The sequence below is a fragment of the Myxine glutinosa genome, chromosome 2 (genome assembly GCF_964187855.1).
Source record: "Myxine glutinosa chromosome 2, kmMyxGlut1.1, whole genome shotgun sequence".
Taxonomy (NCBI): Eukaryota; Metazoa; Chordata; class Myxini; order Myxiniformes; family Myxinidae; genus Myxine; species Myxine glutinosa.
The window spans coordinates 196,725,599-196,744,486 of NC_136262.1; the positions used below are offsets into that span (position 1 = coordinate 196,725,599).

General features: G+C 45.5%; 2 protein-coding genes across 4 annotated transcripts in view; both read right to left on the minus strand.

The window, feature by feature from the left end:
* The window catches only part of SLC68A1 (solute carrier family 68 member 1), a 16,803-nt gene extending 10,725 nt beyond the window's left edge, over nucleotides 1-6,078 (minus strand). The window contains exons 1-2 of one of the 2 annotated variants that reach the window (XM_078772144.1): nucleotides 5,370-6,078; nucleotides 2,429-2,502 (exon numbers count right to left, since the gene is read on the minus strand). The gene's annotated coding sequence lies outside the window, so the exon portion shown is untranslated. Of the gene's footprint in view, nucleotides 1-2,428; nucleotides 2,510-5,369 lie in introns of those variants that run through there. The other variant, XM_078772145.1, reaches the window with a different exon arrangement.
* Nucleotides 6,079-18,888, minus strand: part of LOC137420962 (BRISC complex subunit Abraxas 2) — a 41,878-nt gene continuing 29,068 nt past the window's right edge. Inside the window, exons 6-10 of one of the 2 annotated variants that reach the window (XR_013622433.1) lie at nucleotides 11,521-11,640; nucleotides 11,311-11,395; nucleotides 7,989-8,100; nucleotides 6,501-7,793; nucleotides 6,079-6,450 (exon numbers count right to left, since the gene is read on the minus strand). Coding sequence is in view for 1 of the 2 variants with exons in the window: in XM_068106518.2 (XP_067962619.2) it covers nucleotides 7,084-7,793; nucleotides 7,989-8,100; nucleotides 11,311-11,395; nucleotides 11,521-11,640 (1,027 nt within the window). In the remaining variant the exon portion in view is untranslated. Of the gene's footprint in view, nucleotides 7,794-7,988; nucleotides 8,101-11,310; nucleotides 11,396-11,520; nucleotides 11,641-18,888 lie in introns of both variants that reach the window. The other variant, XM_068106518.2, reaches the window with a different exon arrangement.

Consider the following 18,888-nt stretch of genomic DNA (forward strand, 5'->3'; position numbering starts at 1 on the left):
CCATCTCTCTCCCGGCAGTAGTTAGCGCAGGAATTTGTAATTTGTTCACGGTGCCGGCGATAGCTCACCTCTTCTTCACGAAGGACACCGAGGGATCTTTAACATCCACCAACTATTGCTGGCAGACGAGACTCCCAATTAATGTCCAAGCGAGGGACGGCACACACATTGATGAATCGCCCTGCCTGTGAAACACCGGGATGGCAGTTTATAGCTGGGCCGGGGTTCAAACCCAGGCTAGACGGCTTAGAGGCGAGTGTGTGTACCTGTCAGGCCTTTGTTACATTTACGTAATGTCAATTCTTGTGCCACCCAATACAGGATACTCAAAAAATCCGGATGATTAACATCTTTTGAAGGATGCCGTCACCTCCTTGTAAAACCGATTCCAGTGGCAATTGCAATTCATGGTGTCTGTTTGTGCATTTCAAATGTTGTCCCAACAGAACTCCCTCCACGATATTAAACCACAAACTAGAAAGTCGAATTTGACGCAATTACATCGATGGATATGCCGACGCCCACATTAGATGTCAACCCACTGTTACGTTTCATCTCAATTTAAGGTCTCATGAGAAATTAAAGGTCACAGAGAGGGAGAGATAAGTAGAGGAGAGAAAGGGTGACCATCGGATTCTTCAAATTCATTTGAAAAATGATTTTCAAAGGGCACATGAGCTGAGACCTTTAACCTCTTGAACCCAAAATTTAATGAGTTCATCTTTGTATTACAGCCGGAGATATTTGCGCCAGGTTTGCTTGAAATCCTTGCAATGGGCTCACAACTTATCGGGGTAAAAAACCCCAACAACGGACGGATGGACGGACAACCCGAAAACAATGCCTCCGGCCTTCGAGGCGTAAAAATGCGGCTTTGATATCCCATTTTCTTGTTTTCAAGATCAACTTTTCATCAGTGCTCATGCCTCATTCCATCTATAAAATAATAGCGCAAGGACTCGACTTTGTTATCCCTTTTACGCCGCACCCAGTGACCCGATGCCCACGGCACTAACGGATTTACGATCTACGAACCGCGCTCTTTGTTTATCACGTACAGCCATACTCGAAAATTCTGAATTAGCCGACGTTGGTGCCCAAAAGCATCCGATTAACTGCCGATAAGACGCCATCTTACGACGCCATCTTATTGGCGTCTGCTGGGCGAAGGTGAAGCAAGCCGTCCACTGATTGGACAGGTGAAGGCGACAGCAAGCCGTCCACTGAGTGGACAATCCTGAGCATGCATTTGTGCCGGTGTCGGCGATCGTTGTTCATATACGCACTCTTCATTCTCATCTTTCTTCCTAACTCTTACTCGGACAAGCAAATCCCCTATGCCATCCATAATGGTACGCTCCATCCATACACCACATCCTCCGTTCCGTGGATGTTCCACGGGTTTCGGCTAGTTATGATTAACCTTGGAAGAATTGGAGATTGGAGTCGCATACTCTTTCGTAGTGTACGTCATGACTAGTCAAAGAACGTTAACTAGGTTGGAACCAATCCTGGACCTGTCAGCATTCCAACGCAGGATACTCCACTGAAGGCAACAGGAATGTCGAATTTGTCGCGGTTCGCAAATTACAAATTCCGGCCTAAAGCTGTGGGTATTCGGTGATGTGATCTTCTTTGACACTCCATGACACCAGGTCACACTGCGTGCTGTCTCAGATTGTGGATGTCTGGTTCAGCAATTCCTGCACTACAAACAAATGATATATGCAACCATGACAGAGTGATGAGACGGCCGTCTTCGGATACAGAGGGCAACCATGATTGAGAGTCCAAGTTTAAATTTTCTAATTTCCTGCAGACTTCCTGCTCAATGGGAGAACTTCAGTAGAAGCAAAAGCAATTACAAAGTATCAGTTATTGGGTTAGGACCTGGTGTTGTTGTTGTTTAGTCCCTGGTGTTGGGCTAGCGGCTAGGGTGCCAGCTTAGGATCCAAGGATCCTGGGTTCGAATCCCGGTCGATCGCTGAATTAACGCCAGGGGGGTTGACTCAGCCTGTCATCCTTCTGAGGTCGGCAAATTGAGTACCAGTTCACTGGTAATTCCCTGCTTGTCGTAAAAGGCGACAAACAGGGTTGGCGGCAGGAAGGGCATCCGGCCGTAAAACATTGCTTCAAAAAGGGGACCAAAAAAACAACAACCACGGTCCCCGAAAAGGCCAACCCCCGCTTTGCGGGGAAAAATGGCCTCTGCCTCTAAACGGTGGTTTAGTTATTGGGTTGGGAGGCAAAACAACAAGATTGTTTTATTGCAGAAACTGGAGTACAACGTCCACACGGAATCTTTCTTTTTATTACCAAACAGTCAAGGCACAACAAATGAAATCATACATTCTACTATGGAAAGGCCCAGGGCAAACCCCAATAGATAAACACAGAATAAACTAGATGGTATTCATAGAATACTTACCCTGCGCAGTCAACTTGGTGCGAGCCAACTCTTCTGTTTTTGAACGTTTTCTTTTTTTCTTTCATCCAATATGGCTGCCAGACCACGTGAGCGATGACATCATAAATGTATATTCTCCAATATAATTGTTGCATAGATCATGCTCAATAAATTTCAAACTGATCAGACTAAGCGTTGTCCCTGTCGAATTATGACGTCACAATCATGGCACCAATGACGTCATCGTTAACAACACTTATTCCCCATATGGAGTTCTTTACAATGAGCCACGGTTCAACTTTTTCCATTGAGTGGTTTGGGAGATATAGAGGTGTAATGTTTTTCCAAGATGGCATCTGCACCACGTGACCTATGACGTCATAATTATGAATAAAGAAAAATTCTACAGGCGGAGGCACTCCTATGGTAAAATTTTGTGTCACTCGGACCAACGGTTGACAAGAAAATGAATTTTTTAAATGCAGGCACTTACACCACACGTACGCACCCGAATGCTTAACCCTGCTTTTCCGCTTCGCAAGCGCAGGGTAGCAAGTGGCCCGGTCAAAACAATGAATCCACTTTTTCACTATGATACTGTCACCTCGACCTCCTTAAATTTCCCAACTGTCAAACATTTTTCTTCTCAGGGTAGGGTGGTGGTTCTATAGCTCTGCCCTGTATACCCCCACACCACGTAGATATCTGCATCCCTCCTCCCCTCGTTATGTCCCCGTATCTCCCCTTTCCTCGTTATGTCCCTGTATTCCCCCCTCCCCACGTTATGTACCCGTATCTCCCCTTTCCTCGTTATGTCCCCATATCCCCCCTTTCCTCGTTATGTCCCCGTATCCCCCCTTCCTCGTTATGTCCCCGTATCCCCTCCTTTCCTCGTTATGTCCCCGTATCTCCCCTTTCCTCGTTATGTCCCTGTGCCCCCCTTTCCTCGTTATGCCCCCGTATCTCCCCTTTCCTCGTTATGTCCCTGTATCTCCCCTTTCCTCGTTATGTCCCCGTGTCCCCCCTTTCCTCGTTATGTCCCCGTATCCCTCTTTCCTCGTTATGTCCCCGTATCCCCCCCCTTTCCTCGTTATGTCCCCGTATCTCCCCTTTCCTCGTTATGTCCCCGTATCCCCCATTTCCTCGTTATGTCCCCGTATCCCCCCCCCCCCCCCCCTTTCCTCGTTATGTCCCCGTATCTCCGCTTTCCTCGTTATGTCCACGTATCCCCCCTTTCCTCGTTATGTCCCCGTATCTCCGCTTTCCTCGTTATGTCCACGTATCCCCCCTTTCCTCGTTATGTCCCCGTATCCCCCTTTCCTCGTTATGTCCCCGCATCCCCCCTTTCCTCGTTATGTCCCCGTATCCCCCCCTTTCCTCGTTATGTCCCCGTATCTCCCCTTTCCTCGTTATGTCGCCGTATCCCCCCATTCCTCGTTATGTCCCCGTATCCCCCCCTTTCCTCGTTATATCCCCGTATCTCCCCTTTCCTCGTTATGTCCCCATATCCCCACTTTCTGCGTTATATCCCTGTATCCCCCTTTCCCTCGTTATGTCCCCGTATCCCCTTTTTCTCGTTATGTCCCCTTATCCCCCTTTTCCTAGTTATGTCCCATTATCCCCTTTCCCTCGTTATGTCCCCGTATCCCCCTTTTCCTCGTTATTTCCCCTTATCCCCCTTTTCCTCGTTATTTCCCCTTATCCCCCTTTTCCTCGTTATTTCCCCTTAGTCCCCCCTTTCCCTCGTTATGTTCCCGTGTCCCCCGTTCCCTCGTTATGTTCCCGTATCCCCCTTTCCCTCATTATGTTCCCGTATCCCCCTTTCCCTCGTTATGTCCCCGTATCCCCCTTTCCCTCATTATGTCCCATTATCCTCCTTTTTCTCGTTATGTCCCCTTATCCCCCTTTTCATCGTTATTTCCCCTTATCCCCCTTTTCCTCGTTATTTCCCCTTATCCCCCTTTTCCTCGTTATTTCCCCTTATCCCCCTTTTCCTCGTTATTTCCCCTTAGCCCCCCTTTCCCTCATTATGTTCCCGTATCCCCCTTTTCCTCGTTATTTCCCCTTAGCCCCCTTTTCCCTCGTTATGTTCCCGTATCCCCCTTTTCCTCGTTATGTCCCATTATCCCCCTTTTCCTCGTTATTTCCCCTTATCCCCCTTTTCCTCGTTATTTCCCCTTATCCCCCTTTGCCTCGTTATTTCCCCTTAGCCCCCCTTTTCCTCGTTATTTCCCCTTAGCCCCCCTTTTCCTCGTTATTTCCCCTTAGTTCCCCTTTTCCTCGTTATATCCCCGTATCCCCCTTTTCCTCGTTATTTCCCCTTAGCCCCCCTTTTCCTCGTTATGTCCCCTTAGCCCCCCTTTTCCTCGTTATATCCCCGTATCCCCCTTTCCCTCGTTATGTCCCCTTAGCCCCCCTTTTCCTCGTTATATCCCCGTATCCCCCTTTTCCTCGTTATTTCCCCTTAGCCCCCCTTTCCCTCGTTATGTTCCCGTATCCCCCTTTTCCTCGTTATCTCCCCTTAGCCCCCCTTTTCCTCGTTATATCCCCGTATCCCCCCTTTCCCTCGTTATGTTCCCGTATCCCCCTTTTCCTCGTTATTTCCACTTAGCCCCCCTTTTCCTCGTTATATCCCCGTATCCCCCTTTTCCTCGTTATTTCCCCTTAGCCCCCCTTTTCCTCGTTATATCCCCGTATCCCCCTTTTCCTCGTTATTTCCCCTTAGCCCCCCTTTCCCTCGTTATGTCCCCGTATCCCCCTTTTCCTCGTTATTTCCCCTTAGCCCCCCTTTCCCTCGTTATGTCCCCGTATCCCACACGTATCTTGTGGGTGGGATTCATTCTCCTGAACTTGTACAATAAATACTGTAATCGACATCACATTTATAATGACGGTTATATCGTCCACAATGGACCTGAACTTAGTTACAAATATTCACAACTCTCAATGACCAACAACGTACCTGCCAGTGGTGATGACTTCCTGCTCACCTTCTCTTTCCCCTTGAAACAAGTTCACAGATAAAATGTGAGGACGAACGAAAATCGAGAATTAACGAAACCGTTCGTCTCAACATCCAAAGTATATGTCTGAATAGATGCGCCGTCGACCGTCGACGTGGGCAACGAAAGAGCCCAACTTCCGCCGGAAATGCGTGCCTGTTCTTCTTCATCACGGCACGCTCTTCAAGTTCAGGTTAGATTTGGATCTCCCTGAATTATACCTTCACGTTTTCTTCCGTCCTTAAATTTCAATTGCACTGAAGTTATCATTGTTTATTGGTTCACGAGTTATCAGTGACCACTATATTCGTCATGTGTGTGTGTCTGTCTGTCTGTCTGTCCGCAGCATAACTACCATAACTAATATTGTTCACGCCATCATCCCATCTTGGTGAAACTTGGGTGGGACGTTGATATCATGATCTAGTTGTGTCCTGCCTAGAGTGGGCGTATTGTGCCCATTGTGGGCGGAGTCACGCCCGAAAAAGATGTCTTATTAGGGGGTAATCGAGTTCAAGCTACATCTTCTCCGAGGGGTTTGGTGGAATCTGACAGGGTTTCGGTATTTGTTTAGGCCAATGTCACGTGTCCAGCCCCACGGAGCTCTATTTTTCATTTTCGCCCCAAGGTCAAGATCACAAGGTCACAAGGTCACGAAATTTAGAAAAGTCGTTTTTTGATGGTTTTATTACATTGTTCACTTCCTGATAGGGTGAAATGTCGTACATGATCTTATATTATCACATACATCATGAAATACAAGTTTTCCAACAAATTTCAGAATCTTAGACCTTTGAAGGTCACAAAGGTCAAAGTTTCAAAGTTGTCGGAATCGAACCGAATTTTAGGTATTGTGTAAATAACTAGTCTCATAACAGATAATACATTCCTATTTATATATTTTCAATGTCATGTCGGGGGGCCGACACCTGCTACGTGGTGTCGGCATTGTAGAGCATACCATGTTCATTCAGATGCGGTTTTAGAGGGTGTTGCATCGTAGAGCACGCCATGTTCACTCAAATGATGTTTTAGAGGGTGCTGCATTGTAGAGCACACCATGTTAACTCAAATGATGTTTTAGAGGGTGCTGCATTGTAGAGCATACCATGTTCACTCAGATGCGGTTTTAGATGGTGTTGCATCGTAGAGCATGCCATGTTCACTCAAATGATGTTTTAGAGGGTGCTGCACCAGTTTGATCGTTAGCATTGTTGGTGGACGTACAACTTCTCTGTAAACCCACGGATAAAACAAGTGGACATTTGACCTGGGAAACGAGCACCAGCCAGCTTTGGGCCCAAAACATTTCCCCCTCAAATGGTCAACCACATTAGAGTTAAAATGCATCAAAAGCATTTGGATTGTGAGACAACGTCTTGGTGAATTTCTCAAACCAAATTAACTTGAATTTAAAGCTTACCACTTCCTCTTATTTAATTATTTTAACCCAATACGCTCGTTTAAAGTCGAGGTGGCTTTGATTCATCGTTCGAAAAGCCTTTAAATCACCCTTCTCCTTACACATCAGAAGTGCCATCACACGAATCACCAAAATACAGGTTCGTTTTTGATTACATAAAATAAAAACTCGGCAAATAGAAAGCGTGACAAATAGAGAGCCTTCACAATCAGAGGAGAATCGGAAAGCTATCATTGGTGCGAGGAAACTGTTTAAGCAGAATCTTCATTGGAAGCCAATATATTACATTCAAAATCACCAATGGTCTGCTCCAGATACGAGTCTTCTTCACACTTTTCCTTTTGACCTTTTCTTATCAAGGTCAACTTGGTAGATTTGAGCCTGTTGTAATTGCCCCCAAGACTTCGTGACCTCTTCTTGCTTTGACAGTTAACATCGGAGTTAACCGATTCCTCCGACGGTAAAGACAATCTGGTGTTCATCCTTGGACTTTTGGGTGGTGTGTGTAATGTTTTCCCTTGACACGTTTTGCTTCGACAGGAGATGCATGCCGGCATCGCTTTGCCTCTGTCCCCATACACAGGTGAACAGTATCCCGGCTGTTCCGAAGACCCATCGGACGAATCGTCCTTCTCCGGAGTGGAGTCGAGCACAATTAAATCGGTAGCGGAGCCATGGCGCCGAGATGTGCTGGTGCCTGCCGACGACGAGCCGGCGAGTGATGGAATCTCGTTGAGCACGACTAACGGTTGCATTGCCGTATCCATCTCCACCAGGTCGTCCAAATCCCATGAAGGCTCCCGACAGCAATCCTTGCACTGTGGCAGAGCCATCTGCCGTTCGTCTTTGCAGCTTATGTGCAGACGCTTCAAGGCCTCAGAGCTGGGAAACCTCTGTCGTAGAACTTTCAACAGCTCGTGGTTTTTCACCCCTCCGACTCTTGCTGGTCCTTTTTCGTCCTCTGCACGGCAAATGATACGAGTCAGTTTGTTGTACAACAAACAATTGATATTATGAAAAAGCTGGCATGGTTGCAAGGTGATTACAGCAGAATTCCATGCTTTGCTAAAGAGCAATAATAAAAGGTTAAATTCAGGTGGAGTCCAATTTTCTGGAACATAAATCAGATAAAGCCCCCGTTATGCGGTTTTATTACCTTTGTTACAAACTTGCTGCCTTCTTTCGCGAAGCTTTTTCTTTAAACTGTTGACTTCAGCTTGGAGACATTCTATGCACTTTTCACTTTCCAAAACCTCCTTGCATTTCTTCTAAAGAGTGAAAAGAAAAGTCGAACACTCAGCCACATACATCTCATTACTAAACATTTCAGTAAATATATTCAAATCCTTTACATAACGAACAAGAAAGAGCAATCAGAGATTAGAGACCCTCACCCGAATGTATTTTCAGTGGTTTTTAAGATCTTTGTGTCAAAACAAATATGGCGGCCGAACCACGTGACCGATGACGGCATCTTTTTTTTTTTTTCTCTCCACCAATTTATCGCTAAATGACGCTCAAGAAATTTCATCTTGATCGGATGAAGTTTTGTACTTATCAAATTACGACGTAATAATGGAGGCACCTGTGACATCATCATTAACATATGTTATTCTGCATGGAGAGTTCTTTACAACGAGCCTCGTCTCAATTCTTTCTATGCAGCGCTTTCGGAGATGTAGAGGTGCAAAGTTTTTCGGTTTATCCAAGATGGCACCCATACCACATGACCTATGACGTCATGAATATCATTTTTAAAATTCTACAGGAGGAGTTGCTCCTATGGTGAAAATTTCCTGTCAATTGGACCAACGGTTGCAGACAAAATCATATTTATTCTGTGCGGACAAACAAACAAGCAAACTTTAAAAAAAACAAAAAAAATGCAATACCCTCTCCTCTGGCGAGGGTAATAACAATGATTAATGTTCACATTCAACACAGCTTGTGTACACACATGCGGAGGATACATGAGAGACACGGGACTCGACTTCGGCAAAGCAGCCGCTGGCCTTTGGGGGAAGTTGACGTAACTTCCTCGGGGCAATCTGGGTGCCGGTAAAACCACATCCTTGTGACATCACTTTTCTCTTCGCAATCAGCGAGGCAATTGAGGAGGAATTTCCTCGTCCACGTGGAACGCCAACCCAGAGGATGTGTCCATGCTCTATCCTCTAAAGCCGAAATGCAGAGCGTCAGGCAAGGAAGCATCATGTACCGTTTTACGACTCACCCGGGGTCGGAATCGAACCGCTGGCCTCTCGGAATCAGAGCGGGCGCTCTCACCACAATGACAAAGATTTCATAATCTTTTATAAACGAACTGGAATTTTATGTAAAAAGAATTTGTATATTTCAAACACAATGTAAGCTCTGTGTTCAAACATGTGCCGAGCAGGACTTCATTACCTCCACCACCGAAGGTGGATGCAAGTTATGATTTTCACCCGTTTGTCTGTCTGTGAGCAGGATATCTCAAAACGTTGTGGACAGATTTGAATGAAATGTGGTGGTGGCAGGTTGGGTGTGTGACAAGGAAGGATTGATTCGATTTTGGTGAAGATCCGGATCTGGATACGAGATTTTTTTGATTTTTTTTTTCAAGCGATTCTTCATAATTCAGAGATGGGGCCAAAAACGATACATCACATGATAGTTGACGGATTATGTGGTCGGATTACATGATAGTTGATGGATACATAGGAGTTGTGGATGGATTACGACAAAACTAGGTGGATGAATTCATTGGTGACAATAACAAGCCGATTACATTTTGGTTGAGGTCCGGATGTAGATCCGGCTTATCAGAGGGATACAAAACAAACTGTTCAGCCTGGTGGAGGAACACTCTTACCGAGTGCTGTTCAAGTTTCCCAGTTGTTTTTCTCCATCCAGTGTCTGAAGCTCAAATAAGAGATCGTACATAAATCACATGCAGGACAAAAACAGTATACATCAGTGCACTTGTACATAAATTCCAAGGTCATCATTACACAACGAAGGTAGACACCAAACGTGCCAACACAAACAAAACGTCCACAAATGTTTAACATTCATGGAGATTTCTTCAATAATTGTCCATCCATTTCACTTGCAGGACAAATACCATGTCATGAGCTTGGGCTCATGACAAATACCATGTCTTCATCGTTACCAATGATTCTTACCAATCTGATCAAGAATCCTTCGGATGGACATTAAACTGGGTATCTCATCTACCAACATTAGCTGGTGGGTTTTAAATATCCCACGGTGTCTTTCGCGAAGAATAGACATCTCCGGCATCCTGAACAATTTGCAAATTCAAGCCGAGATCACCTTCGGTCAAACCCGAAGGTTCGTGAAAAACTTGGCCCAGAAAATAATAACATTCCCTGGCCAATCCCACAAGAATATGGGAATAATTGGGAATGCTAAAGAAGTAGCAAGAGTATTTGTAGCAGTTGCCACAGTAATAGCCGATATAACGATGGGGATTTAAAAAAAAAAAAATTTTTTGCATACATAGTCGAGGCTCGTGGAAGAGCTGGTACACTGAATGGATCAAGACATAACAGCAGAGATGCACACAAAATGTACGGTAGAGAACGGGGGAGGGGGAAACACCAACAGCAGAGGAGAAGGCCAAGATAGAGGCAGACTTGGACAAACAAAGGGTGTGGGATAGGGTATGGGGGTCGGAGAGGATGCATGGAGTGGACAAGATGGAGACAAAAAACTAGAAGATGGGAAAGATGGGGGATGGAGAGGGGAGGTTAACGAGAGTAAAAAAAAGATCATGGTTTTGGATTGGAGAAGATCTGAGATGGCGGTGAAGAGCTATCTTGAAGATCTGGAGGGAAGAATGAGATTAAAGAGAATGCGGAAGTGGATTTCACAGGTGGGGAAAAAGAGGAACAAATGAGTGGAGGTGAGCAGAGATCCTGGATTTAGGTAGTTTCCACAGAATAGGGTTGATGGTAGAACGTGTGTGCCGTGCAGAAACCTGGGAGGGGGACAAAGCACAGAAATAGCAGAGGGTGCAAGAAAATAAAGAGGCGGTAGTAGACAGAGAACACCGACCTGCCTGTGATGGCGAAGTGATAGGCCCATCGACTCAGCTTCATCGTGTGTGATTCCAATGATGCTGAAGGCCTTGGTTTCCACGGCGTCAAGCTGAGCAAGATATGATGCATGGGAGCCAGCCCAGACGGGAGAGCAGTACTCCATCAAGCTGCGGATGAAGGCCTTTTAGGTGGATAGGAGTTAAGGTGTGCCAAGGAAGGACTTTGGCGACTGATGCCTAGTTGGCGACTGATTTTGGAGGCCAAATATTGAAATGTGGTTTGCCGAAGACAGATCATGACTGATAGTGAGACCCAGGATGTTGAATGACCGAACTTCCTCAAGAGGATTGTTGAGAAAGTAGATTGAGGGAAGAGGGGGCAGCATTAAAATTCAGGAAGCATTACAAAGTTTGCACCAAAAAGGATTTCTACCTGCAGTCGATTCTGAAGGTCACAGTTCAACTCGATGAGATTTTTGACACCATGCATGTCTCCCCCTTTTGACATGAATTTATGTCTGAAATGAAAACAATAAAAATGTATACATTTTAACAGCACGGTATGCAATAATTAAGATAATGGAAAAATATTTTGGTGGTTCAACATCCCAACATTACCCCAACCGAGAACCAGTGACCTTACTTGTGTTTGTCCACAAGACCAATGTAAGAAGGTCGACGGCTCGATATAGGACTTGCCCAGTATTCTTGTTGGCCTACCTGGCCTAGGTTGGTGATCGTCATAGGCAATGTAATAAAACGCCTGCGAAGTAAAGATAGAAAACACAACACAGGTAAATATGATTTATACATTTCAAATCGCCAAACACTTTGCATCACCTCAAGAACAGATACAAAGGAGACATTTGGCATTCTATGTACCATTTTATATATCTACTAGCATGGGTACCTGGCGTTGCTCGGGTGGGGGGGGGGGGGGGAGTGGGTGGGCGGGGGAGAGGGGAGGAGGGAACTTAACACGGAAGCAGGAGAGCTGGTGGGCCGGAGAACCGCCGGAACGGTGGTGGGGAGGGAGGGCAGAAGGGAACTGATAATGGGCAGGAGCACCGCCAGGAGTGGACAGGAGAGCCCAGGGGAGGGCTGAGAATGGGGAGGGCCTTGTAACAAACCCCTTCAAAAATAAACATCTCAGCCATCAACGGAATTTTCACGCATGTACCACACTTCCAAACCTGGGAAGAAATGACACCCATGACCATCGCCCCATCCGAGATGGAGGATGCCACCTGGAGCAATGCACCCAACGGGACGTTCAGCACACCTTGTGATGGGGCTTCACAAAACGATCCAAATAGGGTATCACTACACCTCACCATGGCCAAGTTGTCACTGCAGAAAATGTTCAAACAAAGATGCCCCCCCCCCCCCCCCCCCCACAAAGAATGCCAAAGGAGACTCCTTCCTTTCTCCAACGTCCACAACCATTACTCTTCATCCTGATGTAGCAGCACTTACATGCAAGGAAGGAAGGAGCTCACCTCAGAGGGGAGGGATCCGATGGGCCAGCGCAGCTCTCACACAAGTCTCATGGTTATGGGCTCAGAGGTGCGAGTAGGTGAGGGTGGGGGACTCGGGTTTGCCGTTGGGAGGGGCAGGAATGGGTGACGTCGAAGTCACACCCACAAACTGCCAGAATATCATTTTGAATTTAAATTTTGCGGTATCATCATTAGCTATGGTCATAAAAAGGTCCAATTGGTCCAATTTGATCTATGTGTCAAGTTTGGTGTCAATTAGCTTCGCAGTTTGGGCGTGATTGGTGTTTCACACACACAGGCACATACATACATACATACATACATACATACATACATACAGAAAAAGACTTATTGATAACACATCCTTTCCTTTACATGGTGCTCAAAAAATACAACTTTACATAGTTGTTAAGAAGAAAAAGAGAAGAAAGGAAGAGTGAGGGAGAATGGAGGAAGAGATCCAGGGACAAGGGAGGAAGAGAGTGAGGGACAAGAAAGGAAGAGATTGAGGGATAATGGAGGAAGAGAGTGAGGGAGAAGGGAGGAGGGAGGAAGAGAGCGAGTGAGTGGGTGGGACGGGAAGGGAGGGGAGAGATGGGACATGAGTGGGGCAGGTGTGGGGATGGAAAGAGTGGATGGGAAGGAACAGGGAAGGGAAAGACAGGGGGAGGGAGAGCAGAAGAAATGGGAGTTAGAGTTAACAGAGAGGTGGACAGAGAAGGAGGATGATGGGGACGGAGAGGGGAGGGGAACAGGAGAGAATATGGCAGAGGGGGTGGAGAGATGCGACAGCAGAAGGGGGTGAGAGACACTTGATTGCAGAGGGGGGAGAGACAGGATTGAGGAGAGGAGGTGAGGAGATATGGGAGTGGAGCGGGGTTGTGGAGAGATGGGGGAGGAGAGGACTGGGGAGAGATGGGGAGTAGAGGGGAAGAGGGTGGACGGGAAAAGGGGGGATGGGAAGAGGGAGGATGGGAGAGGAAACGAGAGAAGGGCGAACGAGAGACAGGATGGCGGGGTGGGAGAGACGGGATGGCAGAGGGGCGGTGTAGGAAAAAGGATGGCAGAGGGAGTGGGAGAAACGGGACGGGGCGGCAGAGGGAGGTGGGAGAGATGGGACAGCAGAGGGGTGGTGTGGGACAGCAGAGGGGTGGTGTAGGTGTAGGACAGACAGGACAGCAAGGGGTTGTGGGAGAGAAGATGGCAGGGAAGGGGCAGGAGAGATGGGACAGGAGAGCGGGGGTGGGGATATATGGGACAGGAGAGGGGGCGCGGGGAGAGACGGGGGGGGGGGGGGTTGGAGAGGGACCAGAAATGGGGTGTGGTGAGGGGGGGGGGAGAGGGAGAGAAATGGGACTTTAATCTTAAAAAAAAAGAAAGAAGCTTTTGAGGCTTACAAAATAAATAATCAAACACCTACCCTGAAACCAGTCAAATATACAGGAGGTCGTGCAGAGTATTTCAAGAAAACTAGAGTGGCACTCGGTATAGCACATACAGTCGTGGCCAAAAATATTGGCACCATTGCACTTTTTTCAAATAACTCTCAATTATCTCCAAAAATAAGTTGAAATTGACCAAAGTATTTGGTCTCCACAATTCTTTATTTGACCTTTGATGCTACACAACCTTGGTTTTTGATTCAGAACTTAATATATCCTTTAAAATTAGAAAATAAAAAGAAATGGCATTGACAAAATTATCGACACCCTCAACTTAATATTTTGTAACAGCCTATGGACAAAATAACTGCAGTCAAGCACTTCCTATAGCCATGAATGAGCTTCCTACACCTCTCTACTGGCAGTTTGGCCCATTCTTCTTGTGCAAACTTCTCCAGTTCTCTCAGATTTGAAGGGTGCCTTCTCCCAACTGCCTTTTTAAGATTTCCCCACAGGCGTTCAATGGGATTTAGATCTGGACTCATTGCTGGCCACTTCAGAACAATCCAGCGTTTTGTCTTGAACCATTCCTGGATGCCTTTTGAAGTGTGTTTGGGGTCATTGTCCTGCTGCAAGGCCCATGACCTTCGACAGAGACCCAGCTTTCTGACATTGGGTTGAACATTGCACTCTAAAATGCTTTGGTAATCTCCTGATTTCATGATGCAATGCACACATTCAAGGTACTCAGTGCCAGAGGCAGCACAGCACCCCAAAACATCACTGAACCTCCTCAATGTTTGACTGTAGGGAACGTGTTCTTTTCTTTGAAGGCTTCATTTTGTTTTCTGTAAACATGGAGATGATGTGCTTCACAAAAAAAAAAAAAAAAAAAATTTGGTCCTCTCCCTCTCTCCCTCCCGTGGTGTCCTCCTGAGAACCCCCTTTAATTGAGTTGGCGACGGATGGTGCAAGTTGAAACTGTCAAACCTTGTGTCTGAAGGTCAGCTTGAATCTGTTTGGCAGTTGATCGAGGTGCTTTCTCTACCATTTGAACAATCCTTCGCTACAATCTTCGATCAAGGCTTCTCTTGCGTCCACATTCAGGGAGGTTGGCAACAGTGCCATGGGCCTTAAACTTCCTGACAACATTGTGTATGGTGGACAAAGGAACATCAAGGTCTCTGGAGATGGACTTGCGGCCTTGAGATTGTCCATGCTTGGCTGCAATCTTGTGTCTGACCTCCTCAGACAATTCTCTGGTTTTCTTTCTTTTCTCCATGCTCATTGCGGAACACACAGTGACACAAAACAGCAGAATGACTCCTTTTCTCTATTCAAACTGGTTGAATGTGTGATTTTTATATTGCAGGCACCTGCAACTCACCATAGGTGAGTTCAATTCCAAAGTAAACGAGAATCACCTGCTTGAAATCTAATTATTTCTCACAACTTCTAAAAGGTGCTCATGATATTGTCTGGGCCATTTTAGTATTTCAGTGTGGAATAAGCTAAGATTTAGCAATTTTTTCAGCATTTTTTGTTTTGTTCCACTGCAAACCAAAGAAATACATTTGTGGATACCAAAAGATTTTCTAATTTCAATAATTTTATGGAAGAAATGGTGCATTATTTAAAAAATTGCAAGGGTGCCAATATTTTTGGCCACGACTGCACCTTTTCTTGGCTGAACAGTTTCAGTATTATACCCCACTGAAAGGCCAGATCTGCATCCAGACATTTAGTAGAATCAAATTGGCTTGTTCTTGTCATCTAACCAACTCATCCACCATGTTTTGTCATAACTCAACAACCTTTTGAAATATAATGCTATATACGTATTGTTGTTGGCCGCATATCTCTGGTGAAGAATCATTTAGAAACTCATATCCACATCCTGATCTACACCAAAACGTAATCAATTTGTCCTTGTCACACACCAACCTGTCCACCAAATTGTCCGAATCCATCCATAACATTTTGAGATATCCTGCTGAGACAGACAGACAAACAAACAGGGGTGAAAACACAACCTCCATCCACCTTCCGTGGTGGAGGTACCAAAATATTTTACGGGCATAAACTGAACTTTAAAATATAAAACTTTAGAGAATAAACTTGGGCAAAAAGGTTGTTTTTCTATGCAAGATCAGGACTCGTGGAAGAGCACGGTAAAAGGAAATGAATTGACAGTGGGGAAACAGCTGGACACTAAACCATAGAAGGCACAAACTAGTCAGGTCCAGGTTAACAGCACTATGTTAACAAATATAATTTCGTTCAAAATTTAGGGAGATTAGCAAACCTGTACATTTTTGGAATCATCAGAGCATGGAGAATCCGAAGATCAATGTTGGCATTTGCACAGACACCTGCATGGCCGCCATTTTGGATTTTCAAAATGGCCGCCATAAAATACATATTTTGCGCTATCTCGGCTTCTAGTCAACCTAGAAACTTAATTAAATATGCCAATCCTATGTTTTCTGGGTCAAGGAATCCAATAAAGGCCTCAAAATAGTGCTCAGGATTATAGAAAAGTAACAAACAAAGGTAATTGAAAACCATTACCTTCATATTTGTGATATAACTATTACATAATACATGATATTGCAAGTCCTTTGAAGTTATAGGTATGGGTTTATAAAGCAAAAAAGCAGCCTTTTTAGTATCAGATTGAACTATAAGTCCTATACACAGGATCTACGAGGTCTATACCATTCAGGAATATGCTTTTACAGATCTTCATCACTGCCCTGAGTGTCATTTTCGCCAAGGTGTCAACGCAAATGCCAACATTAATTTTTGGATTGCTCATGCTCTGAATATGCCACAAATGATAGTTTTGCTAATCTCCCAAATTTTTGAACGAAAAAAAAAAAACATAGTGAACCTGACTAAACAGGAAAAGACGAGGGATAGGGAAGGAAACACAGAAACCTGTAAGCTAGAGTGTTGGGCTCGGTGGAGTTAACGTCTGTAGAGAGTACAGGTAGGGTTCGGGGATGTTACGGATCCGTAACTTCCGTTATTGTGGTTTTCACCCACTTGACGTAGTTCTGATGTTAGGTACTATTTTACTATCTTCAAAAGGTTTATTATTCAGGAACGATTATCTAAAGTTAAAAAGGCTAACTTTAAATGATACAGGAAACCGACCCAGAAGAGATGAAGAAGAAGCGGCGCGAGCAAAGTCGGAGAAGACGCATGACGTCAGCGCTCCGTAACGAGCAAGGTCTACCGACAGCTGCGAGGGAATTTTGAGTTCCTTGAAAGGACATATCCGGCGATAGGAAGTATCGCTGGAGGGGGAGAAATCTGCGTAGTCAGATTTGGGCGCTGTGATTCCGACGAATCCTTGCCTCGTCGAATCGGCTCAAGTAAGAGCCGTCGGCCATTTTGAACCCCGTGCTTCGGATACCAATGAAGGTTTTGCCGCGTCATCTTCACACCAACATCCCACTGTCTGTCGGGGATGTGTGTACGATCGCTTCGTCTCCCATTACGTTGCGGGTTGCTGAATGAGCGGTGAAGGTGTGCCTCTGGAGGGTGCCCTTGTACAGTTTGGCGGGGCGATCTCCAAGGCCAATTGTACGTGCTTCGGATATCGACTGGAGAGCGAGATTCTCGTTCTATCGATCGCTGGAGTGAATCACATTCGCCTTGGGAAAAGTTATAGAGACATTGAGGAGTGTCCTTGCACTCGTGGGCCGCGCAGTGAGTTATCTGACTTTATAGAAGATATATATAGAGTGCACTCTTAATGGCCATCTGTTATCCCGTTATTCCTGTGTGTGATTTCTAATACAATTTTGTTCATTTATAATCATTGGTGTGGTTTCACTATTGATTTTCAACACAGGGTAATATATCTTTCTGCCGGGGTTCCTCTCGGGGTTCGGAGGTTACCGAGACCAGGAGATTGTAGAGGACTCCGTAACAGGGATGATACAAGATTGTAGTGTAATGCCTGCTTAAATCCCTGGAGGGAAGAGAGTGATCGAAAACCCTCAAGAATGTAGTTCCATAAACGTGAGAAAAGAGGAACAAAGGAGTTAAGGTGTGCAGCAAGCCGAGATTTTTGAAGTTTATTCAGGAGGGAATTACTTGAAGAACTCTTACATCCTGGAGGAGCTGGAGAGGAGCCTCTTGAACTTCTATGCCTCGCCATCAGCCATAATCTCTCCTGGGCTGACGCGTCACAAAGCTGATCTCCAAAGCCAGCAGCACAATGGACATTCTCTATCTTTCCTAGTCATTCCTTGAAAAATCAGAACTACTCATTAATTACAGACAGCTATCAAATCCAGGGCAGGCAGAGCAGAGAGGTGTGTACACCCACGTTTGAGCTGTCTAGCCTGGGTTTAAATCCCGACCCCAGTTACAAACTGTCATCCCAGTGTTTCATCAATGTGGGTGCACTCCCACCTGCCAGCATTAGTTGCTGAAAATTAAAGACCCTACGGTATCCTTCACAAAGAATAGGCAAGTTATCGCCGGCATCCTGAACAAATTCCAAAAAATGCCAACACATTCTGTCGTGTATCCTGCATTGAAGTAGCGACCCTTCCTGGATTGTAACCATTGCCAAGAAACTGCTTTGGTAGAACCGACAGTGCATAGACTATAGGGCATGGTACATGATTTAATAACTAACCTGGAATGTCATAATTGACAATTAAAATCAAATGACCAGACTCATCGTTTAGCGCTCAGCATTTAGAGGATAGAGCCAGCCAAATCCCATGGAGTTTGGCATCCCTTGGGCAGGGAGATTCTCCCTAAAAATACTCCATTGACTGTGGAGAGAAAAGCACCGCATCAAGAAGTGCCGGATGACACAGTGTGTTCCGGGAAGTAACGTCCCCCAATATTAACAGCGTTTTTTTGCCTGATGTCAAGTCCTGTGTTGTCTGCCTTCTCTGTCTGAATGTGAAAAAGTTTGACAACTCTTCCAAGAACCTTTGAAAGTACAGCATGGGAAAAACCGGAATGGCACTCTTCGACATCGCGATGTCGACCGATATGACTTCGTCCACATTATTACATCATTATACATAGTCGGACCCCGACATTTGGGGTGGATTCGCTCTTGAAAAATGTCGTGAATGTCAAATACATTGTTTCAAT